We start from the raw sequence: 26,205 nt of genomic DNA on the forward strand, positions 1-26,205 counted from the left end.
TAGATTTAAATCCCCCTCAAATGTATATGTCCTTTAGGCTGCATACACACGACCATTGGGTGTTTTGCGGTCCGCAAATCACGGATGGCGTCCGTGTGCGTTCTGCAATTTGCGGAACGGCACCGACAGCCTTTAATATAACTGCCTATTCTTGCCCGCAAAGTGCGGACAAGAATAGGACAGGTTATATTTTTTTGCGGAGCAACAGATGCGAACAGCACACTGAGTGCTGTCCGTATCTTTTGCAGCCCCATTGAGTGAATGGGTCCGCATCCGAGCCGCCAAAACTGCGGCTCGGATGTGGAGCAAAACAACGGCCGTGTGCATGAGGCCGTTAACTGTTGAATTGACTTCCTCTTTCCTTCCACTTCAGTTGTCAGATGTTTATTCCTGTTTTTTTTTTATATCTTTTTGATAGAAAACTGGTGGTCTACCCTTGAAAATCCAGGGTTCATGCGAGTAGTGCAGCTTTTCAAAGATGTTGTGTTGCATCTATTGAATTCTCTAAAAGTTGGAGTTCCTCATGCGGAAAGAAGAACTTTCAACACTTTTCTTAATATTGCCCTGAAGGTTTTGGAGAGTGTGCATAGGGTATGTTTGCTTTATTATTGTCTAATTGTCTGCTTTAATTCTAAATTCCACTATATCACAGATGTTTATAGATCTATACACACCAATATGTTTTACTTAATTCTTACTATTTTGAGTTTCCTCTAAATCCTAACTATCCAAGACTACAATTAAAACTTCCAATAAAGGTGTCTGGGCTCTTATACAATGTGTGATATGACCTTTTTCAGGTAAATGAAAGATCAGGACAGATTATACCTTATGATAAATTCTACATCCATGAAATACAAGACTTAATAAGTATCCAGCATGACTATCTGGCTTGGATCCAGCAACAGGCACTTGGTATGGTAAGTCAGGACTTATTGACTATCGCTTATTAACATTCTATAAATTCTCAAACTTTAGGCTCGACAGGACATGTTTAAAATGATGTGATCAGGATTGTAGGTGTTATATTTGTTATCGGGTGGCGATGTATTATTAGTTTTATGTTGTGAGGGATTACAAATTTTGCACATGTTGAGGAATATGTTTGTGCTGCATTAGTTTGTTATACAGATGGCTTTTGAATAGGACTAGAAAAGATGGCTTACTTTCGTTTAGCACAGCCTGGGAAAAAGATTCCAAGAAATTTCTGGGAAGGACTGGTCTTAATCATTAGAGATTACCTGGTCTGTATCTGCTTCTTGTAAATTACAAGTAATGTATGGTATAGGTATAGGCCGCTAGATAAACTCCATAAATCTTATCTGACAGTTCCCAGTCTCTGTAGGAGATGCAATACTGCCACAGGAACTATGACACATTTCTGATAAAGCTCGAAAAAAATTCGGCTCTTAGATGGCTCTGTATTTGCCTTAAAAGAAATGTTTAACGTATTTTTAAAGAATTTTTGATTTTTAATTTTCCATGTCGTTATCTATATTTAAGCAAAAAACATAAAATTCTGCAGTTTTCACACTGGCCACTAAACCTAATAGGCGCCACTTCTTGGTCTGTACAGATCACTTTACTGCAGTTACCTGCTTATCTATACACAGAAGTGATCTTATTACCGGGAGGATTAGAATGACAGATAAGGCAGGATTCACCAATAACAATAGGTGATTGTCGGAGCTTATCTATTCTTCCCTTGTTCAATGACCTCTGCACGGGTCACAGAGCAGCCTAGAAAACTCTCCCATAGAAGTCCGTAAGGTCCCCTCCTGTCCATTGTGTTTATGGACCATGGGGCTGGCGTAAAGCAATTTTCTTAATGCTTTCTAAATGCTGTTAAGAACAGCTCAGGCAAGATGGCCGCCCTCATAATCATATTCAGGAAATAGATTAAAAAAATAAAAGTGTAATTGGAAAATAAAAAGAGACTAGAAGAAAAGGCTGTGTGTTACTATCTGGTTTTATCTGGCAGAAAAAAAATTGGTGACCCATTTCCTTTAATTGAATCAACTGCACTCCCCAGTGATCGCATTTTTCTTCTCGCATTGTTTGCAGTCTTTTTGAAGGTACTTGCATGTGTGCAGGTCCCATCTGTAATGGTTCATATTTAAATGTTATATGCCATATGTAACATATACTGTGTTTTATTTTGCAAGGTCTTAAAAAGCAATTATTATTTTTTTTCCCCATAAATGAATAGTACAGGTGAACATAGGAAACTTTGTAATATATCTCATCAGAGAAAGATGCTCCTTTCTCTTCTCCTGCTCCCTCTCCGCTTCATTAGTTTTAAATTCACTGCTCAAATCCATCTACAGTGAAGACGGGCTGCCTGCTCACTGAAGGATCAGATTCCATAGAAGTCTACAGGGAGGGGAGGAGGAGAAGGGAGTGGTCCCTGCAGACACACAGAGTCAGAGAGACTGCTGGTGATTTGTAAGTCATTTACGGTCTTATTTAACTGCTGGATTGCTCAGTATTGCTGTGTAGTGTCCTACAGCCATTATTGCTGCAGCTTTTAGGTTGTGCTACAGAGAGTTATTAAGCATGTCCTGTGTATGAATATTCTGTTTTAATAAGAAATAGGAAAATATTGAGTCGTAAAAGGTTGAGGGTACGTCTGCATGGGACTGCAACGTTGCAGATTTGCCACCACAGGTTTGCAAGCCGCAAATCAGCAGTGCTTTTCGGTACCTGAGATTTTAAGGATTCTCATCCACACACTGTAAATTTACCTTCAGTCTAGGGTTTAAATCTGCAGCAATTTATGCTGCGGATTTCACCCTTTGCAATGCGAAGGCTGAAATCTGCCACAAAATCCATGTCAAATCCACATGTAAATCTTGCAGATTTACAGTGGATCCATTGCAAACCCTGCACAAATTGTGGCCCATGTGGACGTACTCTAAAACACTTATATGCAAGATTTGTTGGGAGTTCAGGTACTAATTAGCACTTTCCTCCTACTGCATTTCTTAGGACGTAAACCAGGGATTACCTGAGGTAAGACTAGGATTTTGCTGTTTTTTGATCTGTGCCGTAGTCGTACAACCTAAACTCGCATACTAAACGTCATCTTGTGGCAAATTCAGATCAAATCGTATTCAACATTGTGTCATTTGCTCATTCAATGTAGAAGTAATTGCTTTGGTTTGGTTTTTTGGGGGGAAGGGGATATGTTTTAATATATCCCCCCCACTCCCCCCCCCCCCCCCCCCCCATGTTAATTAATTAATTAGTCTATACTAGTATCACAATATCAGTTTGCACTTTATCCCAGTCTAGCAAGTAATGTGAGTTGCCAAGTAACTGTTTTGCAGCCCACATTAAAAGTGAATGCTTTGCCCTCAAGTTTACTAATAGGAGGAGCTTAAAGGGGTTTTCCTGGAGTTTTACATTGACGATCTATCCGCCGTAGCGCCATGGCCTTCTCGCAGCTTTCCCTAGACCACGTTAGTCATGTGGCCCAGGCGCAGCTCAGCACCTTTAAAGTGAATGGGGCTGAGCTGCTATATAATGTACCGCGCTGTGCTGGGCTTGCTGAGAGAAAGCAGTGGCGCTACTGCGAGCATCATTGCCTTCTCTAACAGCTGATCGGCGAGGACCCCCCACCAATCAGATACTACAGCCACAGATCAGAGATGGAACAGATTTACCTGGGAATTTCCTTTTATAGAGGCCCTGTTGTCTATACAGTAAAACATAAAAAGAGCATCTATGAGGCAGTTGTATTAAAGGAACACTAGACATAGAAAACGAATGCAGAAACCAGCAAATGTTCCATTTCTTTGATCCTGTTTTACTTATACTGTAGTCAAAACTGAGAAATTTTCAAAGAAACCCTTTCTATACGCCTTGAAAGATCAGCTATTTCCTTCCTACTCCTTTCAGTTCTGTGCTCGGCTGTGTGACAGCTGGCTGCAGCAGGAGCCTCCCCCTCACAAGAACATAAGGAAGTTTTTTTACACTTTTCCTAGTGAAATAGGTGCGTGAAGTCCAGGTGGCTGTTGCTCTTTATCATCCCTACTCTCTCACACTGCTTTGTACAGGAGCACGGATTACACTGAGAGCTGTACACGCCAGAAGATCGCTGCTTCTTGGACCAGTGCTTCTCTTTTATATAGGGATCTTGAAGTGTTTTTAGACCAAATAGCTGTATTTTAGTCTGCTCACATTATACACTGCCCGTATCCAGGGGTTACGACCACCCTTGCAGTGCAGCAGCGGTGGCCGTGCTGATGGCCGAGACTGCAGGAGTACGTATAGACCGGCGCTTTTACCTATAGTGTGCAAGCACTACCACCGCTGCTGGATTGCAGGGTGGTCGTAACCATGGAAACGAGCAGTGGATAATGTGATAATAAAAATGAATCAAGCCATCAAAGGAGGCAATATGGAGAATCACCATACATTAGTAAGTGCCTTGTATTAACTTTATCTACATGATAAATGCCATTTGCTGAAGTGAGTCACCCCCTTTAAGTTCTAGCTTACAGCTGTTTATTGGCCAAAAATGGGATGGATTAGCAGGAAATTAACCCTTGTGGGACGGCGGAGGCGTGAGATTTTCTTAGTAGACCCCGGCCGGCGGGAGGAGAGCAGCGCTGCCCTGGCCCTGTCAATCAAGAGAAGAAGGTGGGCAAACGGAGCCTCTAGGAGCAGGTGCAACCCCCCCCCCCCCTGCTCCTAGGGTCTAATTAGCATATTATAAAAGTTAGTTTTTCTCAAGAACGGCGGCACAGAGTGAGATGGCACTAATATAGTTATGTTCAGCTGACATTAGCACATTGCTACTGTCAGCCAGCTTAATACCTATTTTTCAGGTGACAGAAACCCTTTAAATCTTCATTTTATCTTAGATGATGTTTTGGGGCTTTTCAACGGATTACTCGGTTTCAACATACAATGGTTGTCCTGGAGCCGTGAAATATTGTAACCTGAGGGACCACTGTATACGATTTAGAATATGATATGGATGGATATAAATTATGAGGAATTCATCATTGGTCATACAAAATAATATCATGCTAAAAGCAAGACCCATCCTGACATTGCTGCATGTCTGCATGAAATTCCCAGCAAAAAGCCTTTTTATTTTTTGAAGACCAGTGACACAACGTGTGTGTTTGTCTACTGTATACTGTGTGTACTGCCAAAACTTCCGCTCACAGATATTTCTCATACAGCATGTATTCCTCTCTGTTGTACAGGGACCAGATGGCTCTCTCACAATTTGTACATATCCATTTGTTTTCGATGCACAAGCTAAGACAACGCTTCTACAGACGGATGCCGCCATACAGATGCAGGTATGCCGCACAAGCATAAAATGAGGCCTATGGGGTGAGATGTATTGGTGAACAGTCAGTTCTTGATGTTGATGTGTTTGTTGAAAGCAGAAACGTGGACAAGGATTTGAGTGATTTTTACAAGAACCAAATTGTGATGGCTTGGTGACTGGGTCGAAGCATCTCGAAAACAGCAGGTCTTACAGGTTGTTCCTGATGGTCAGTGATTAGTCCCTACCAAACGTGGTCCTAGGAGGACAGACAGTGAACCAGTAACCGGTTCTTCGGCGTCCAAGGCTCATTGATGTGAGTTGGAAGTAAAAGGCTAAGGGTACTTTCACACTTCCGGCAGATGATTCCGGCAGGCAGTTCTGTTGTCGGAACTGCCTGCCGGATCTGTAAAAATGTATGCAAACTGATGACATTTGTCAGACGGATCCGGATACAGATCCGTATGACAAATGCATTGAAATGCCGGATCAGTCTCTCCGGTGTCATCTGGAAAAACGCATCCGGCATTTATTTATTTTTTCACATTTTCTGCGGTCTGAGCATGCGCAGACCGCAGTGCCAGATCAGTTTTGCCGGAACACTCGGGGCCAGATCCGGCATTAATGCATTTCAATGGGAAAAAAGGGCAAGTGTTCCACAATTTTGGACGAGATAAAACCGCAGCATGCTCCGTCCTGGAAAGTCTAAAAGACCGAACTGAAGACATCCTGATGCATCTTGAACAGATTGCTCTCCATTCAGAATGCATTAAGATAAAACTGATCAGTTCTTTACTGGCATTTCCTCTTCAGCATAAGGCAGCATGACCTCTTCAAGTATTCTGATGTATTTAATCTGATCCCTGGTATGCGATAAATAGGCCCAACACCGTAGTATGAGAAACATCCCCATATCATGAAGCTTGCTCCACCATGCTTCACTGTCTTCACAGTGTACTGTGGCTGAATTCAGTGTTTGGGGGTCGTCTGACAAACTGTTTCCGGCCACTAGACCCAAAAAGAACAATCTTACTTTCATCAGTCCACAAAATGTCTCTTTAGGCCGGTCAATGTTCTCTTTGGCAAATTGTAACCTCTTCAGCACGTCTTTTTTTTCAACAGTGGGACTTTGCGGGGGCTTCTTGCAGATAGCTTGGCTTCACATAGGCGTCTTCTAATTGTAACAGTACTCACAGGTAACTTTAGACCTTCTTTGATCTTCCTAGAACTTCCTTGCCATTTTGGCTATTCTTCTATCCATTCAAATGGTAGTTTTTCGCTTTCTTGCACGTCTTTCAGGTTTTTGTTGCCATTTTAAAGCATTTGCAATCATTTTAGCTGAGCAGCCTATCATTTTCTGCACTTCTTCTTTTTTTCCCCTCTCCAATCAACTTTTAAATCAAGGTACACTGTTCTTCTGAACAATGTCTGGAACGACCCATTTTCCTCAGAATTTCAGAGAGAAATGCACTGTAACCAGCATGTACAACATTTGCTGTCTTCCTTCCTTAAATAAGGGCAATAATTGCCACCTGTTTTTCAAATAATGAATGACCTCACTGATTGAACCACACTGAACATTCCTCTTTCAATTAGTGATTTAATTACACAGAATCGGCAGCATGCATGGCATGACGGTTGGGTCTGTTGGATTTCTATTGCTCTACTACACCTGCTAATAAATTATTTGCCATGTAAAAATATGGATGCATGGACCACCCTTACCTGGGACCCTTAAACGGATCCGTGTTTTTGTTTCACTAGTGTTTCCGTTCCGCTTCCATTCCGTTTTTTCGTTCAATTTTTTTGTTTGGTTTCCGTTTGTGATCTGTTTTTTAACGGATCGGAAACGGAAGCATACAATAATGTTTAAACAGTAACAAAATCGTCTGGGCATACAATTTTCAATATATGGTTCCACAGGAACGGATACGGATGACATCCAGATGTGTTCTGTATACATTCCGTTTTTTTTTTTGCGTACCCGTGGACTTGAATGGAGCCACGAAACGTGATTTGCGGGCAGTAATAATAACATATTCTATGTTTGAACGGAAAGACGGAAACGGGAGGCATACGGAGTACCTTCCGTTTTTTTGGCGGATCCATTGAAATTAATGGTTCCGTATATGGTCCGTATACGGAAGGGAACGTAAACAGAAAAAAAACATTTGTGTGCAGGAAGCCTTACTGTAATGCAGTACATAATAAAATTGCACTTTTTTGTTTACTGGTATCAGCTTTACTTCACTCAGAAATGCTCTGATATGAATTTTGCTGACTGCTGTCATCTCCTGTGAGACTCTGTGGGCATTCCTGTGGATTTCACATGCACAAGCTCTGCTGCCCCGCCCCCACATCCTATTACACAGCTATCAGCCACTTACATATAGGCTGCTGGAACTTGTAAGATTTAATTCCAATCCACAACATGGTGAGTCTTACAATATGCTACAACCTGTAATCGACAGATCTTTCTCACTTTCCATTCTGTAGAAAGTCCATTATTTGTAGACACAATAGATATTTCTGCTGATAACGTTAGTGCAGAGATGTACAGTCAGAACCATGGCGTTATAAGCAGGATATAGATCTCATTACTGACGCTGTCACTACAATTCTGAACACAGTATTGTATGCAGTCTACACAGTGAGCAGTCACTTTTCCCACACAGATTAGTACAGTGTGACGACACACAATGCTATGTACACAGTGGGGGAGATTTATCAAAACTGGTGTAAAGTAGAACTGGCTTAGTTGCCCATAGCAACCAATCAGATTTCCAATGAAGCTGTGAAAAATGAAAGGTGGAATCTGGTTGCTATGGGCAACTAAGCCAGTTCTACTTTACACCAGTTTGATAAATGACATACATATATATATATATATATATATATATATATATTCATTCACCCCTGTGGTCGCAATGTTTTCAGCTCATTCACAGAGTCTCTTTTCAAGCTATGAGCTGAAATGTTGCGACTAGTGTTGAGTGAACTTGTGTTTCAAGTTCAGCGTACAAGGTTCAGGTTATCAAACAATTCCGTTATGAATTCCGCTACCACGGACCATAAGGGTCCATTTACACGTCTGCAACTGTTTTGAGGTCCGCAAATTGCATAGCCACAAAACACGGACATGGCCTTGTGCGTTCCGCATTTTGCGGACCTCACATGGCAAGCACTATGATAGAAATGCCTATTTCAGAAAGCCATATCTTTTTTCTTTTTTGGGCGGTTGGCTTAGGTAGGGTCTCATTTTTTGCGAGAGGATAGGATGGTTTGATTGGTACTATTTTGGGGTACATATGACTCTTTTGATCACTTTTTATACCAGTTTGTGGGAAGTGCGGTGGGCAAAATTGGAATTCCATCATAGTTTTTCATTTATTTTTTTTATGGCGATCACTGTGCAGTAAAAGTATGTGATCCTTTTATAGATCAGGTCGTTACGGACGCGGCGATACCAAACATGTTTAGTGTGTTTTATGTTTTACATTTTTAACCAATTATATGTGCGGCTATAGGAAGAACTTTTATTTTGTTCACTTCACTTTTTTTTTACACTTTTTTTAATCAGACCCACTTGTTTCTTGAAGAACCAGTGGGTCTGATGCCTCTACAGTACACTGTATAATGTACTGCAGTGTATTGTCATTCTCAGTAAGCCTGATCAGGCTCAGCTATACTATGGCAATCTGGATGCCTGTGAAGGTGTCCGGTTGCCATGGTAACAATCGGACCACGGCATGGAAGGGGTTAAACGGCTGCCATTGCTGCTTGCACCGATGTCGGCCGTTTCAAGCAGTGTTACAGGTTACAGCTAACACGCTGCCGCTCTGAAGGGAGGGGGGCTTGTTGCCTCGCCGGCCATCCTGAAGGAAGGGGGAGGGGCGGGGGGGCTTGTTGCAGCGCTGGCCATTCTGAAGGGGGGGGGGGGTTGTTGCCTTGCCTGCCATCCGGAACGAAGGGGGGGGGGCGGGTGCTTGTTGCAGCGCCCGCCATCCTGAAGAGCGGGGGGGGGGGGGCTTGTTGCCATCCTGAAGGGGAGGGGGGTGACGGCTTGTATGGAGGTGAGGACGGCCATCCTACAAGGCGGGGCGAGAAGGACTGCATCAGGCCGCTGCCACAGCAGAGCAGCGGCCTGATGGTTAGCCCCTTCCATACAGCGATCATTAACCCCTCCCATGCCATGGTCCTTATGTCTGCAGTTTGAAGCAGAGTAGAGTTTACACAATTTTTTTTCCAGAAGAGTAAAAATACTCCTCTTAACAATTTTAAGGAGTATTTTTAGCCGAGGAGGAGTACAAATATTGCGGTAATTCACATATATAATGCATAGACCCACATAATGTTATGAGGCTGATATTTCTGCAGGGAAACCATTACTAGTCCCCCCCCTGCAGAAAGAAATGTAGACAATTTAACATTTATCCAACGTCATACACTAAACATAAGACCACTACTGCCATACACAGGGCCCGTCTGACGCTGCCATACACAGGGCCCCCCTGACGCTGTACAATAGACTGGTTACACTGACATACAGGCTCGGACTGGCTCACCGAGGAGGCCGGGGATTCCTTGGTAGGCCCCCAGTCTCCTGCACCTGGAGATAAGACAGAGGAGTAATTATTTCTCTGGTTTCTCAGAGATAATTATTGTAGCAACTAGGTGGCAGTATCGCACAGCAATGCAGCCTCCTACTGGTGTAAATTGTACAGGAGGCCCCGTAGTATCTTCTAAACTTCCCAGCTGCTAGCAGTGAAGGAGGAGAGAACATGTCTGGCCATCCTCCTGCCGTCCCTGCTGTCAGAAAACTGGCTGCTGGAGAGAAGGACTCTGCGGTGTGTGACAGTATTGAGCTGTAGAAGAGTAAGGGGGAAATAGGGGATTTTTTTTTATAGCAGACACAGATCTATGAATGTGTGCTGCTCTCTGCAGAGTTCAGAGTGGCATTGGGGGGGACTCTGCCCTAGGCACCCCCAATGCCTCTGCTTTAGGTGCACCCTCATAAATGTCCCAGCTCCAGATGCCCCCACTCTAAATGCACCCCTAATATTGCATCTTTTCCAGTTTGCCCCCTTAATACCTCTGCTCCAGGATTCCCACTATTACCCTACCTCAGGCGACCCTAATGCCTCTGCTTTAGGTGAACTCCCATTAGTGCCCAAGCTCCAGATGCTCCCACTCTAAATGCACCGCTATTATTGCCTCTTCTCCAGTTACCCCTGCTCCAAGATCCACACTACTACCCTGCCTCAGGTGACCCTAATGCCTCTGCTTCAGTTATGACCCTCCGTTTGTTCCCTTTGCTCACGTTGCTGCTCTAGCACCTTTGCTTGGGCTTTGTTAAAGTTTATGACCTGCAAAGGGGGTTGGACTTATGACTGAAAAATTCTGCACAGTGCATCACATTCTCCAGTATTGACACGTATGGTTTACATGCCGGTAGTGATGATATTCCGTATTTACAGGCATCACTGCTGCCATGTAAAAAGATACTGGTGGAGTATTTAAACATATGCCCTGCTGCTCCATTTATTCTCTTTGAGACCACTGGAAATAGCCAAAGCTGTACTCTGCCATCTCCAGTGATCCCATAGAGAATGGATGGAGAGGCAGGGCATATGCTCGATCTGCCACTCAGTCAAGAAGGGTGATTAGCGGGGGCTCCAGTGTTCAGACCCCTACAGATCACTTAGTTACCCCGATCATGTGGATAGAGGATAACTAGAAAAGTGGACACAGGCCCTGTAACAGCGAGCATTTTTATTTTAGTTTGACACATATTTTGGGCCAGATTTTTTATTTTACATTTATTTTTTTTACACCCAAAGAAAACCTTTAAAGATAGGGAATGTGAAAAGGTCCAACAGCTATGACACTACAGGTGATAAGTGTCTGATTGATGAGGGTCTGACTGCTGGGACCCCCATGATCAAGGGAACGTGGTCTTAAGACTCTTGTGTACATAGGTTGGCTGTAATGTAATTGAATGTCTCAGGACCCCCTTTTTCATGATCAGTGGGTGTTCCAGCAGTCAGACCCCAGCAATCTGATATTTATCACCTATCCTGTAGATAGGCAATAGGTCATTATGGTAGGACAACCCTTTAATGGGTCCATTCACACGTCCGTGGTGTGTTGCGGACCTGCAAATTGCAGATCCGCAACACACCTGGCCGGCACCCCCTATAGAAATGCCTATTCTTGTCCGCAGCTGCGGACAAGAATAGGACATGTTCTATCTTTTGCGGAGCTGCGGACTAGAAGTTCGGGGCCGCACTCCGCAAATGCGGAAGCGGAGAGCACATAGGTGTGCTCTCCGCTTCACTTCCGGGCCCATAGAGAATGAATGGGTCCGCACCCGTTCCGCACCCTTTTGCGGACGTGTGAATGAAGCCTAAATATACTGTAGATTATGTGCAATATGAGGAGGTTAAGATTTGGTAAATTTCATGCCAGCCATTTATGCTTAAAGGGGTTGAAGGGTTTGTCTCACTTCAGTAAATGGCATTTATTATGCAGTTAATACAAGGCACTTACTAATGTATTGTGATACTCCATATTGCCTCCTTTCCATCATATTATACTCAGCACGTATCCGTGGTTATTGCCACCGTGTAATCCAGCAGTGGTGGCCATGCTTACACACTATAGGGAAAGGCTGGAAGTGTGCATAGGCCAACACCTGTACCTATACAGGGCTCCAGACTAAAAAAAAATATCAAGGAGCCATTGGCTCCTAACCTGAAAAATTTAGGAGCCAAATTTACATTTTTAGTCGCCAAATTTAAAATACATATAATTACGGTATTATAAAAAAAACAACACATGTCTTACCTAGGGTTGTCACGATACCAAAATTTAGACTTGATTTCGATACCATAAAAAAGTATTGCGATACTCGATACCACGTGAAAAAAATAAAACCCCAAAAAAGCCGCATGCATTCCACATTTTATGGAACGTCTGGACCATAATAGAACAGTCCGATCCTAATTTTTGTCGGGACAAGGTGACAAAAAAATTGCAAATTGCACTTTTTTTCTTTTTTTTTTTTCTGTTACGGCATTCACCGCATAGGAGATATTTTTAAATATTTTAATAGTTCGCACTTTTCGGGCGTGGCGATATGTAATTTAATTTTTTTTGGTTTATTTATTTTATATGTAAAATTGGGCAAGGGAGTGATTTAAACGTAATATTTTGAGGTTTTGTTTTTTTAATCTTTTTTTTTTTTTTAATACCTATTTATCCCCTTAGGGGCTAGAACCTGGGATCTTTCATCCCTTGTCCTATTCACCCTGATAGATCTCTATAAGGCCCCTTTCACACGAGCGAGTATTCCGCGCGGATGCGATGCGGGAGGTGAACGCATTGCACCCGCACTGAATACCGACCCATTCATTTCTATGGGGTTGTCCAGATGAGCGGTGATTTTCACGCATCACTTTTGCGTTGCGTGAAAATCGCAGCATGCTCCTCTTTGTGCGTTTTTCACGTAACGCAGGCCCCATAGAAATGAATGGGGTTGCGTGAAAATCGCAAGCATCCGCAAGCAAGTGCTGATGCGGTGCGATTTTCACGCACAGTTGCTAGGAGACGATCGGGATGGAGACCCGATCATTATCATTTCCCCTTATAACATGGTTATAAGGAAAAATAATAGCATTCTGAATACAGAATGCATAGTAAAACAGCGCTGGAGGGGTTAAAAAAAAATAAAAAATCATTTAACTCACCTTAATCCACCTGCTCGCGTAGCCCGGCTTCTCCTTGTGTCTCCTTTGTTCAAGGACCTGTGGTGAGCATTAAATACAGTTACAGGACCTGTAATGACGTCACTCCGGTCATCACATGGTACGTCACATGATCTTTTACCATGGTGATTCACCATGGTAAAAGATCATGTGACGTACCATGTGATGACCGGAGTGACGTCATCAAAGGTCCTTTACCCAGGTCCTAAAGAAAGGAGACAGAAGCAGATGCCGGCTGCGCTATCAAGTGGACTAAGGTGAGTTAAACATTTTTTCTTTTTTTTTTTTCTTTTTTTTAACCCCTCCAGCGCTATTTTACTTTGCATTCTGTATTCAGAATGCTATTATTTTCCCTTATAACCATGTTATAAGGGAAAATAATACTATTTACAGAACACCGATCCCAAGCCCGAACTTCTGTGAAGAAGTTCGGGTTTGGGTACCAAACATGCGCGATTTTTCTCACGCGCGTGCAAAACACATTACAATGTTTTGCACTCGCGCGGAAAAATCGTGCGCACCCGCACATTTTCCCGCAACGCCTGTGTGAAAGAGGCCTTAGGGTGAATAAGACCTCACACTGTCCCTGCTGCTCTGTGCTTTGTGCACATAAGCAGCAGGGAGCCAGCTGACTATGGCAGCCAGGGCTTCAGTAGCGTCCTGGCTGCCATGGTAACCGATCGGAGCCCCAGGCTTACACTGCTTAATACAAACGCAGGCTGCAGGTCCCGGACATATCCCATACCCGGCACCCAGCCTCTATGACTGCGCGCTGTGATCCGCCGCTATTAACCCCTCAGGTGTGGCAGTGGCCATAGGCCCTCCCCTCCTCCTCCCTGCTATCAGCCTATTGGTGGCCCTGCTATAGTGTGCAAGCACGGCCACCGCTGCTGGATTACACGGTGGTAATAACCATGGATACGAGCTGTGTATAATGTGATGGAAAGGAGGCAATATGGATAATCGCAATACATTGTAGTAAGTGCCTTTTATAAACTTTCTCTACATGATAAATGCCAATTGCTAAATTGAGACGACCCCTTTAACCCTTTTGAGTGTGCTACACTTAATAGGGTTAGGCATAAATGTCTTGGTGTGTGTATTGCGTGTTTCCTATGTGGGATTGGTGTGTGCTATATATGATCTATGTATCAGTGGTGTATGTGCAGTATGTAACATATGCATCAGTGGCATGTGAGCCATGTATAAGTGTCTTGTGAGCCACATGTGTCCAATGAGTGATTGGTGTGCGCTGCATGTGTCTAGTTTCTGACTGACTTAAGTGCAGGATATGCATATATGTGTATATTCTGCCACATGTATGTTTGTGCATTTTGCTGTGAGTGTCTACCATCATACTTTATCTTTAATATTTCTGTTATCACTGTAAGTGCTCATGAATACGACCGTTGGATGTTTTGCAGTCCGCAAATTGCGGATCCGCAAAACATGGATACCGGGTGTGTGCATTCCACATTATCAATCATAGGACATGTTTTATCATTTTGCAGAATGGCCATGCGGACATCCAGAGACGGAATTCACAGAGTCATTTTTTTTGCGGCCCCATTGAAGTGAAGGGAACGGTACAAACATGGGGGGGGGGGGAGTTTGTGTGCAGGAGGGCCCCCAGAGTCAGTTACACTGGTGGGCCCTAAGTAGCCCAGTCCGACACTGCAGATTATAGCCCTGCTTTATACACACCTTCCAAACATAAGGTACCTCTGCATTCTCCACCAGCACAGTCCTACACCGAGCCTGTGTTCCCCTAACTCCTTCCACACACATGGCTGATCACATGACTGTGACATCACCACAGGTCCTGTAACCACAATGTACTCTGGAGCTTCTCCTGGTGAGAGAGATGTCTGTGAGGAGCGGGGCTTCATGTGTGCTGGACCTGGCAGCTTCTGGTACAGCGCTCTTGACTGGGGGGGGGGGGGTTGGGGTTGGGGTACAGGAGGAGCAGGGAGAGGGAGACAGTGCGCGCTACTGTGTGCACACAGGAAGAGTTGCAGAAAATCCGTCAGATGACGGATTCTGTAAACTCACTGAGCAAGAAGCACAGCAGGCTGTATATTTTTACAAAGCGGTCCATATCCTTTAACATTGTTGCAGACCAAGTACACCTTTTCATGGTATGGTATTCCCTAATGCCAGGAGTCTCATTTAGTAGGACAGTGTGCCCTACTACACTGCAAAAGTTGCTGAAGAATAGCTTGAGGAACATTCAAGGTGTTGACTCGGCCTCCAATTTCTTCAGATCAACCCAAACAGACTTTTTTTTTTACCAGCACACATAAAAAAAAAAAAAGTCTGCAGCCTCCTAACATATTGGACCTAAAGGATCTGCAGCTAACGTCTCGGTGCCAAATACCACAGGACCCCTTCGGAGGTCTTGTGGAGTCCATGCCTCGACAAGTCAGAGCACCTTTAGAGACACAAGGGGCATCTACACGATGTTAAAGGCTATGGACTCTTTTTGATCATTTTAATTTTTTTATTGTAATTCACTTTGTCCTGAAAACAGATATTTTATGTGAACAGACCAGACAGCCTAGCCTGTTTGTATACTTTTGGGAGCCCATGGCCTTGTGGCTGTTTACCAGTTGCCCTTCCTTGGACCACTTTTGGTAGGTACTAACCACTCTAGGGAGATGCTCTGATCAAGTCATCTAGCCATCACAATTCAGTTCTTGCCATAGTTGCTTGTTTTATCTGCTTCCAAGACATTAAAGGGAACCTGTCATCAACTTTATGCTGCCGTTAGTATGGACAGAATAAAGTAGAGACAGGTGAGTTGATTTCAGCGGTCTGTCATTTAAAAGTTAAAAGTAAGTGGTTGCCGAGAACAAGCATCACAATCATTGCAGACTGGGCCTGGAAAAGAGTCACGGCCACCTGAGAAGAGTCCTGGTCATTCATGAATTCCTGCCCACCTGCTGATGACTGACTGTCTTCTACCTAGTTCCCTTTCTCTCTAGGAGAGAACTGCCAATCATCAGCAGATGGGTGGAAGAGCAGGAGATTAGGAATAACCAGGACTCTTCTCAAGTAGATTTGACTCTTTTCCATTCCTGGGCTGCAATGATTATGATGCCGGTTCTCGTCAGCCACTTACTTTTAGCTCATAAATGACACACGGCTGACATCAGCATTTCTGTCACTATTTTATGCTGCCCTCAGTGAGTTCAGCATAAAGTTGATGACCGGTTCCCTTTAACTTGTAGAACTGACTGTTTGTTCACTTTGTCTGATATATCCCCTCTAGACAAACTTCAAATTGTCTTCTAATATTCTTTACAGTAGGAGGTATATTATTCCTTAAAATATTCACTGGCTGCTGCAGAAGCTCTTTTTGAAGATTGAGAGATGCGTGTATTACACGTTATGCAGGACCTAGAACATAAAAATCCCTCACCTCATCCACGCCCAGAGGCAGTCGCTCCTCTCTTGATTCTGAAGGACCTGCGCTCAGCGTGATCACGTCACCACCATGATCGCGTGTGACGTCCTCACGCTTGAGCGCAGGTCCTTCAGGATCAAGAGAGGATGGACTTTCTCTGCGTGTGTGGATGAGGTGAGGGATTTTTTTTTTTATCCCCTAAAAGGCCATATTGTCCTAGAGTACCCGTTTTTAAAGGCCATTAGACGGGTGCACTCCTGTCTAAGGCTACATTCACACGACCGTATGTTTTTTGCGGTCCGCAAATTGCGGATCCCGGCCGTGAGAATGTAGCCGGCCCTGTGATAGAAATGCCTATTCTTGTCAAGGATACGACATGCTCTATCTTTTTTGCGGGGCCACGGAACGGATCTACGGATGCGGACAGCACATTGTGTGCTGTCCGCTTCTTTTGCGGCCCCATTGAAATGAATGGGTCTGCACCCGTTCCGCAAAATTGCAGAACGAATGCGGAGCCTAAAATACAGTCGTGTGAATGTAGCCTAAGGCCTGTATTACCAACATATTATCTGACCAATCATTGATCAGATGGCCAGTTACACACACAGATCTTCTGTTATACACACCAACTATTGGTCTGATTGCACAGATATTGGTCAGATCTGTTGGTGTAATACAGGCCTGAGTGGCTGTTAAAAACAGTACCATTGATGTCAGTGGGGTCCGTCTGGCTGTGAAAACAGCCAAAAATAGGACATGTCTATTCTATTAAAAAAATGGCCATGTGAATAGCCCCATAGACTGCAATGGTTGTGAAAATGGCCGTCATACAGCGGTTTTTCACTGTCGTGTCCATGTAGCCATACTTATCTATAATTCTGACATCAGAGTGTGATCTTCATACAGATATTAATTACAGGCATGTCTCTGGAAAATTGCTGTTCATGTCTGTTGTATCAATATCATTACATCCTGACTCATGATGATTTTTAATATGCACTTTGTATTTTATTAGATGGCGGTCGATCAAGCCAACAGACAGAATTTTTCATCACTGTTTCTTCCAGTGGTTGAATCGGTGAACCCGTGCCTAATGTTAATCGTCCGCAGAGAAAACATTGTGGGGGATGCTATGGAAGTTTTAAGGAAAACCAAAAACATTGACTACAAGAAACCTTTAAGGGTAAAATGTCAATTTTCCTTTCTTTGCAGCATTTCAACCTGATGCATTCTGTTCAATGATATTGTATATTGCGTTGGCCATTACAGGTTATTTTTGTGGGTGAAGAAGCTGTTGATGCAGGTGGAGTACGTAAGGAGTTTTTCTTGCTCATAATGAGAGAACTTCTAGATCCAAAGTATGGAATGTTTCGTTTCTATGAAGATTCCAGACTCATTTGGTTTTCAGACCAGGTACCCCATATTCCAATATTCTGTGCAGTCTTTAGCGCTCAGTATGATAAAAGGTAGTCTATCAGCTTTGACCCTGCAAAACTGCTGCCACTGCTTTGTGAGAGCTTTTTTAAAGATACCGTTATCTATGCTTTTATTATCAAATATAAAAACTACAGCTTAGCCTACAAAAAAAAAACAAGCCCTCACACAAATTAGACTACTTTCACACTTGCGTTGTTGCTTTCCGGTATTGAAATCCGGCAGAAATCCGATCTCGATACCGGAAAAAAAAAACTTTTCCGTTTTTAGTCCTCATGCATTCTGAGTGGAAAGAGATCCGTTCAGGATGCATCAGGACGTCTTCCATTCTGTCAGCATTGCGCTTTGTGACCGGACACAAAACTGCTTCAAGCTGTGGCTTTGTGTCCGGTCTTAAAAAACGCATCTGGCACTGAAACAATGTAAGTCAATGGTGACTGATCCTTCTTTTTTTTTTTTTAATGGAGCCTAAAAAACTGGACCTGTCACCCTTAAAAAAAAAAAAAAGGATCCACTACCCATCCATTTATTTCTGTTTTGATTTCACACAACCACATCCTAACAGAACAGATGTATCCTGATGTGCAAAATCAAAACAGATCCGTTTAATTCCGGTATTGAGATCCTCTGCCTGATCTAAATACCAGAGCAAAGCAAGTGTCAGAATATGCTGAAAGAAAAAACATTTTTCATTTTAAAGAGTACCTTTCACCTCTTCTGACATTACAGTATCAATACCTGGCACTGTAGGGCTAATTCTTTTTCTGATCTGTTGCACAGCTGTGCGCCCCTGTATGCTAATTATTAGCATCAGCACAGGAAGGAGGGGACGGCCGTGTTTCGCAGGGGGGCATCTCCTTCTCCGTGCCTGTGTGCTGTCCAGTCACAGCTGATCACATCACAGCCAGGGAGAAGGAGACGCCCCCTGAGAAAAGCAGCCATCTCCTCCTCCCTGTACCTATCCTATTGATTAGCATGCAGGGCGGTAAAACAGAACGGGGTGCACAGCGGCGCAGCGGATCCAAAAAAATATATTTGCGATGTCACATCTAGTAAACATGCCCTACAGTGCCAGGTATTGATGCTGTAATGTCAGAAGAAGTGAAAGGTCCTCACTTCTTCTGACATTACAGCGGAAATTCCACCCGGCAGTGTGTTCAGTGACGTCACCGGCTCTGATGTGCGGGCTTTCACGCTAATCCCGCCCATCTGTGTCGGTGACGTCACTGGGTTTCCTGGCAGCCCCATGGAGAGCCCCGGTACGTTACCGGATCTCCGAAAAATGCCTTTGACATGCGTGATTTAGCGTAGGGCAAAGGAGAGCATCGGAGCATAAACTGCTCCGATGCTCAAGTCACGGGGGCTGCCGGGGTGAAAATGGAGGTTTTTCCGGGTTCAGCTCTAAACCCGGACAACCCCTTTAAAGGCTCTTTAGCACACAAAAAAAACTGCACACTGCAAAATTTATTTTAGATATTTAATGTGCATGTATCTTGTCCTGTGAGCAGTTTTTGTTCTTTCAGACCTTTGAGGACAGCGATTTGTTCCATCTCATCGGTGTGGTTTGTGGCTTAGCAATTTACAACTTTACTATTGTTGATCTTCACTTCCCTTTGGCTTTATATAAGAAACTTCTGAAGAGGAAGCCAACCTTAGATGATCTAAAGGAGCTGATGCCAGAAGTTGGCAGGTGAATAAAAACATTCATATTAGGCCTTGTTAATTGGGATCTTACAGTAGTTCTCCATAAAAGTAATTGCTTGAAACATAATACCCAAATTTAGATGCTAACCCTCCAGTGTCTGCAATGTTTGTGCATTTTGAATTTGGTGGATCTGCCCAAACTGCACCAAATAGAAACATATCGGTTCCTGACGCAGTCTGGAAATCTATATGGAAATATACCACAGCAATATGGATGACGGCGCAGACTCCCATTGACAGCAATAGGAGGCAGTTTCATTACGAATTCTTCACAGTTTTCGCCGTGTACAAAGCTCTAAAGCTCCTTTTCCTCCAATATAGCAGGAGCAGTGGGAAAGATGGAGGCAGTTTATAACCACTTCTGTCTCCTTCCCAGCTTACAGTGAATGTAATGATTGATTGCCGGGTGTCTCTAGGTATTAGCAGAGCTTGCTTGGTCTCAGATCAACTCTGCCAGTAAATAAGGCTACTTTCACACTGGTGTTTGGTGCGGATCCATCATGGATCTGCACAGACGGATCCGTTCAGATAATGCAACCTCATGCATCCGTTCAGAACGGATCCGTTTGTATTATCTTTAACATTGCCAAGACGGATCCGTCTTGAACACCATTGAAAGTCAATAGAGGACGGATCCGTTTTCTATTGTGCCAGCTTGTGTCAGAGAAAACGGATCCGTCTCAATTGACTTAAATTGTGTGTCAGAACGGATCAGTTTGGCTCAGTTTTGTCGGACAGACACCAAAACGATGCAAGCAGCGTTTTGGTGTCCGCCTCCAAAGCGGAATGGAGACGGAGGGGAGGCAAACTGATGCATTCTGAGCGGATCCTTTTCCATTCAGAATGTATTAGAATGCAAACTGATCCGAGAGCCCATGACGGATCTCACAAACGGAAAGCCAAAACGCGAGTGTGAAAGTAGCCTTATGTGTATATGTATGGATATATACTTGTTACAGTATGTAAAAAAAAAATACAGTATAATAACACGTAAGAAAAACAAAAAATAAAATACACCTAAAGAGACATGCATACCCACCTTTTCATCCAAGACTGTACATGAATAGTGTGTATCAAACGACTGACACAAAATAGGAAACCAAGTTTTGGTTATTTTGGTATGAGTTTGCACATTTAAAGTATAAATAAACTTTACATATAATAAAAAAAAATATATAATTTTTATCTAAGGCTACTTTCACACTTGCGGCAGTGTGATCCGGCGGGCAGTTCCGTCGTCTGAACTGCCCGCCGGATCCGCCGATTTGGATGTGACTGAAAGCATTTGTGAGACGGATCCCGATGCGGATCAGTCTCAGAAATGCATTGCAAGAACGGATCCGTCTCTCTGCTTGTTATGTGGACAGACGGATCCGTCTTGTATTTTTTTTCACATTTTTACCGGTCTGCGCATGCGCAGGCCGGAAGGACGCATCAGGCATTCTGGTATTTTGAATGCTGGATCCAGCACTAATTCATTCCTATAGGGAAAAATGCCGGATCCAGCATTCAGGCAAGTCTTCAGTTTTTTCCGCCGGAGATAAAACCATAGCATGGTGCAGTATTATCTTCGTCCTGATCAGTCAAAATGACTGCCATACGACTATATACGTGCTAGCTGCACATACCCCGTGCAGCTAGCACGTGTATAGACTTCATGGCAGTTCTTTAATCCAAGCGCTGCAAAACGCTTGGATTAAAGCTTCTTCCCCTGCCCTGCTGCTGTCACAGACAGCATACAGTGCAGTAAAGCCGGCAAGGGACCAATCAGAGTGGTCGATGGCAGCGCCCGATGGTTGCCATGGCAACCGGACGCTTTGCAAAGGTCTCCGGTGTTGCCACCTACAGGAAATCTGATAGTATTATACTTTGCAAAAAAGTATAGTACAGCCATCAGCTCCACTGGATCTTCAAGATCAAAGTGAGACTTGATTAAAAAAAAAAAAGGTGAAAATAATAAAAGTACAAATAAATAAAAAATAAATATGTAAATGAAAAAAATAAATAGCCTTTTCCTATATAAAATGAAAAGAAAAAAAAACTACACATTACGTATCGTCCGTCTCTATAAATATATCACATGATCGGCCCCGTCTAATAAACACCATGAAAAAAATAAAATAAAAGCTTTTTTTGTCACCTTACATCACAAAAAGTGCAACACACGCCTTGTATGTCAAACAAAATGGTACCAATAAAACCGTCACCTCATCTCGCAAAAAATTAGACCCTACATAAGAAAATCACTCAAAAAATAAAAAAAATATAGCGCTCAGAACATGGAGGCACTAAAACATAATAAATGTCACATGACCTAACCCCTCAGGTGAACACTGTAAAAATATATACAGTAAATAAAATGTGCCAAAAAAGCAATTTTTTGTCACCTTACATCACAAAAAGTGCAACACCAAGTGATCAAAAATGCGTATGTCACCCAAAATAGTACCAATCAAACGTCACCTCATCCTGCAAAAAATGATACCCTATTTAAGACAATCACCCAAAAAGTAAAGAAGCTATGGCTCTCAGACTATGGAGACACTAAAACATAATTTTTTGGGTTTCAGAAATGCTATTATTGTTTAAAACTAATAAATAAGGAAAAGTATACATATTAGGTATTGCTACGTCCGTAACGATCTGCTCGATAAAACTGTCACATGACCTAACCCCTCAGATGAACACTGTAAAAATAAATAAAAAAAACTATTCCAAAACAGCCAATTTTATGGTCACCTTGCGCCATAAAGTGTAATAATGAATTATCAAAAATTCATATGTACCCAAAAATGGTACCAATAAAAACCTCAACTCTTTCTGCAAAAAACGAGCCCCTGCACAAGACGATAGGCAGAAAAATTAAAAAAAAATGGCGTTCAAAAAATGGACACACACAAAAACATAATTTCTTTTTCGAAAATGCTTTATTATGTAAAACTGAAACAAACAAACAGAGAGTAGACATATTTGATATCGTTGCGTCCGTAACAACCTGCTCTATAAAAATAGCACATGATCTACCCTGTCAGATGAATCTCGTAAAAAATGTAAAATAACAAAACGGTGGCAAAACAGTCATTTTTTGGTTACCTTGCCTCACCAAAAACTTAATATAGAGCAATTAAAAATCATATGTACCCCAAAATAGTACTAATAAAACTGGCACCTTATCCCCTAGTTTCCAAAATAGGTTCACTTTTTGGGAGTTTCTATTGTAGGGTTGCATCAGGGGGGCTTTAAATTGGACATGGCATCTAAAACCAGTCCAGCAAAATCTGCCTCCCAAAAACCATAAGGCGTTCCTTTCCTTCTGCGCCCTGCCGTGCGCCCTTACATCAGTTTACGATCACATGTGGGGTTTTTCTGTAACCCGCAGAATCAGGGTAATAAATATTGAGTTTAGTTTAGCTGTTAACCCTCAGTGTGTAAAAGAAAAAAATGTAATAAAATGGAAAATCTGCCAAAAAAGTGAAATTTAGAAATTTCATCTCCATTTTCCTTTAATTCTTGTGGAACACCCAAAGGGTTAACAAAGTTTGTAAAATCAGTTTTGAGTAACTTGAGGGGTGTAGTTTCTACAATGGGATCATTTATGGGGGGTTTCCACTATGCAAGCCTCACAAAGTGACTTCAAACCTGAACTAGTCCTTAAAAAGTGGGTTTTGGAAATTTTACGACTTGCTTCTAAACTTCTTTTACCGCCCTTCTAACGTCCCAAAAAAATTAAATGACATTTCCAAAATGAATTTAATAGAATTTAAAAAAAAATTGGAAACAGAAAATAAAAACAGATTAGGAAAAAAAAAGATGTGTTACGATCCGGTTTTAACTGGCATAAAAAAATGTCTGCGTCCCATTCCCTTTAAGGGTATGTTCACATGGTTGCAAACAACGCTTGGAAAAATCTTGTGTATTTTCTGCAAAATCGAAGGTTGACCCTTGTACTTCTGCTGTGGATTAGCAGATTAGCCCCAATCAACGGGTCTAATCCGCGTGCGAACACCTCCTTCGGTTCTACGCCAAGAAGGGACATGTTCTTTTTTGACACAGTTTAGTTTTGAAATCCGTGCAGAAAAAAATGGCGTCCTTATGAACAGCAGCGCAGGTTCGTATTGAGAAACCATGAGAGGAGGAAGACTCCGGTTTTTGTGGATGGAAATCTGCCCTATGGTTCTCTTTCTAGTAAGTCTCCTTTTAATATCCAACAAATCTAGTGGAGCTCATGTAAGTCTGACGAGAGCTTTCTAGAATTATTTAGTTGTGCGTGAAATTGCTTTATTATTTTATGTTTTATACATTTGTTTGAAATTAGCAGAGTGTAATTCACTGTGAAGATGTGGTGACAGAGATCTGCGTGTGTTTCAGGGGCATGCAGCAGCTGCTGGACTACATGGAGGAAGACCTTGAAGAGACCTTCTATCTCAATTTTACAGTATGTGTCTGCTCTTGAAAATGTCATTGATAACACATTTAGCCGCCACCGAGTCATACTGGAGCCAGGGGCCTCCTCAGTGTCTGTTTTTTTTGTTTTTGTTTTTTGGTGCGTGGTGTCAGACTTTCACATCTGTCTAGTTCATAATTCATGAATCTGAATGTTTGAGTAAGGGTACTTTCACACTAGCGTTTTTCTTTTCCGGCGTTGAGTTCCGTCCTAGGGGCTCAAATCCGGAAAAGAACTGATCAGTTTTATCCCCATGCATTCTGAATGGAGAGTCAGTCCTTCAGGATGCATCAGGATGTCTTCAGTTCAGTCTTTTTGACTGATCAGGCTTTTCAGAAAAACGTAGCATGCAGTATTTTTACCTCCGGCCAAAAAGCCTGAACACTTTGACTGAACGCCGGATCAGGCCTTTTTCCCATTGACTTGCATTAACGCCGGATCTGGCACTGTGTGTTCAGTCAAAACGGATCAGGCTTTTGCATGTTAAACCCGAAAAATGTGAAAAAAAAGTTAAAGTCCATAAATGGCGGATCCGTTTTTTCCAATGCATTTTTTCATTGTGATCAAAATCCTGATCAGGATTCAAATGTAATCCGTTTTCACACGTTTTTCCGGATCCGGCGGGCAGTTCCGGTGTCGGAATTGAACGCCGGATTAAAACAACGCTAGTGTGAAAGTAGCCTTAAAAGAGTAGAGATGTAATTGTACCAAATTTTAAATGGACGCTACAGTTTAACACATTTAGATACAATAGAAGAAAGAGGACACTTTAGATGGCATCGCTTTTCTTCCTACCCCCCTTTTCCGCCCATACACATTTTCGTGTGTTCTAAATATGGAGAGAGGGGCTGGCGATATCTGATGTGTACGGCCAGTTTAAAGCTGACTATACATATTAAGTGGGTTATCCATTGACTAATGCAAAAAAATAAATAAAATCAGACCTCCATATAGTACATGACCAGTTTCTTTCTAACACAGCTAGAACCAGCCCTGGACCTCACATGGATCCAGAGATCTCCCCATTCATTTCTCCAATTGTTCTGCTAGATTTATTTTAAGCTGGCAGCTCAGGGCGTTGTCCATTCTGCTGCAGCTCAGGAGGCGTGCCCTTTCTGCTGCGGCAGTTGAAGGATGGAACTGAGCATGTGCATCCACCTCAGCGAGGTGGACAGTGAAATAAAAAAAATAAAAAACAGCAGGTGGCGCTATACAGATTTTATTGAATAACTCAGTGGCTATACTACATTTTTAATTACATGCAATTACAAAAGTATTCAGATCCAGGTGCTGGTTTGAAAACTGCAGAAATTTTTTTGTGGGACAACCGCTTTATATAATTGCCAAAACTAGATGATTTAGGCTACTTTCACACTAGCGTTTTTACTGGATCCGGCAGGGTTCAGCAAAAACGCTTCAGTTACTGATTATACAACCGTCTGCATCCGTTATGAACGGATCTGGTTGTATTATCTTTAACATTGCCAAGACAGATCCGTCATGAACTCCATTGAGAGTCAATGGAGGACGGATCCGTTTTCTATTGTGTCTGAGAAAACGGATCCGTCCCCATTATTTTGCATTGGGGATCATGCCGGATCCGTCTTGCTCCACAACCAGGGCAGAAAGTAAACTAAAACATGTTGCGGTTTGCCCTCCGGTATGGGAACGCAACTAAGGCTACTTTCACAGTGGCATTTCTGGGTCCGATTGTGAGATCCGTTTCAGGGCTCTCACAAGCGGTCTAAAACGGATCAGTTCAGCCCCAATGCATTCTGAATGGATAAGGATCCGTTCAGAATGCATCAGTTTGCCTCCGTTCAGCCTCCATTCCGCTCTGGAGGCGAACACCAAAACGCTGCTTGCAGCGTTTTGATGTCCGTATGACGAAACTGAGCCAAACGGATCCGTTCTGACTTACAATGTAAGTCAATGGGGACAGATCCGTTTTCACTGACACAATATGGTGCAATTGAAAACTGATCCGCCTCCCATTGACTTTCAATGTAAGTCAAAACGGATCCGTTTGCATTATCATGGTAATGCTAACGGATCCGTTCTGAACGGATACAAGCGTTTGCATTATAGGTGCGGATCCGTCTGTGCAGATACCAGACGGATCCGCACCTAACGCAGGTGTGAAAGTAGCCTAAACGGAACAGAA

At 42.8% G+C, this 26,205-nt stretch overlaps 1 protein-coding gene across 2 annotated transcripts in view; it reads left to right on the plus strand.

Annotated features, from left to right (window-relative positions):
* HERC4 (HECT and RLD domain containing E3 ubiquitin protein ligase 4) overlaps positions 1-26,205 on the plus strand; it is a 94,810-nt gene that overhangs the window by 52,827 nt on the left and 15,778 nt on the right. The window contains exons 14-21 of one of the 2 annotated variants that reach the window (XM_040439069.1): positions 419-591; positions 801-920; positions 2,989-3,012; positions 5,220-5,318; positions 17,475-17,642; positions 17,729-17,872; positions 19,417-19,583; positions 23,966-24,032. In XM_040439069.1, coding sequence (XP_040295003.1) covers positions 419-591; positions 801-920; positions 2,989-3,012; positions 5,220-5,318; positions 17,475-17,642; positions 17,729-17,872; positions 19,417-19,583; positions 23,966-24,032 — 962 coding nt within the window. The remainder of the gene's footprint in view (positions 1-418; positions 592-800; positions 921-2,988; positions 3,013-5,219; positions 5,319-17,474; positions 17,643-17,728; positions 17,873-19,416; positions 19,584-23,965; positions 24,033-26,205) is intronic. The other variant, XM_040439070.1, reaches the window with a different exon arrangement.

The sequence above is a fragment of the Bufo bufo genome, chromosome 6 (genome assembly GCF_905171765.1).
Source record: "Bufo bufo chromosome 6, aBufBuf1.1, whole genome shotgun sequence".
Lineage (NCBI taxonomy): Eukaryota > Metazoa > Chordata > Amphibia > Anura > Bufonidae > Bufo > Bufo bufo.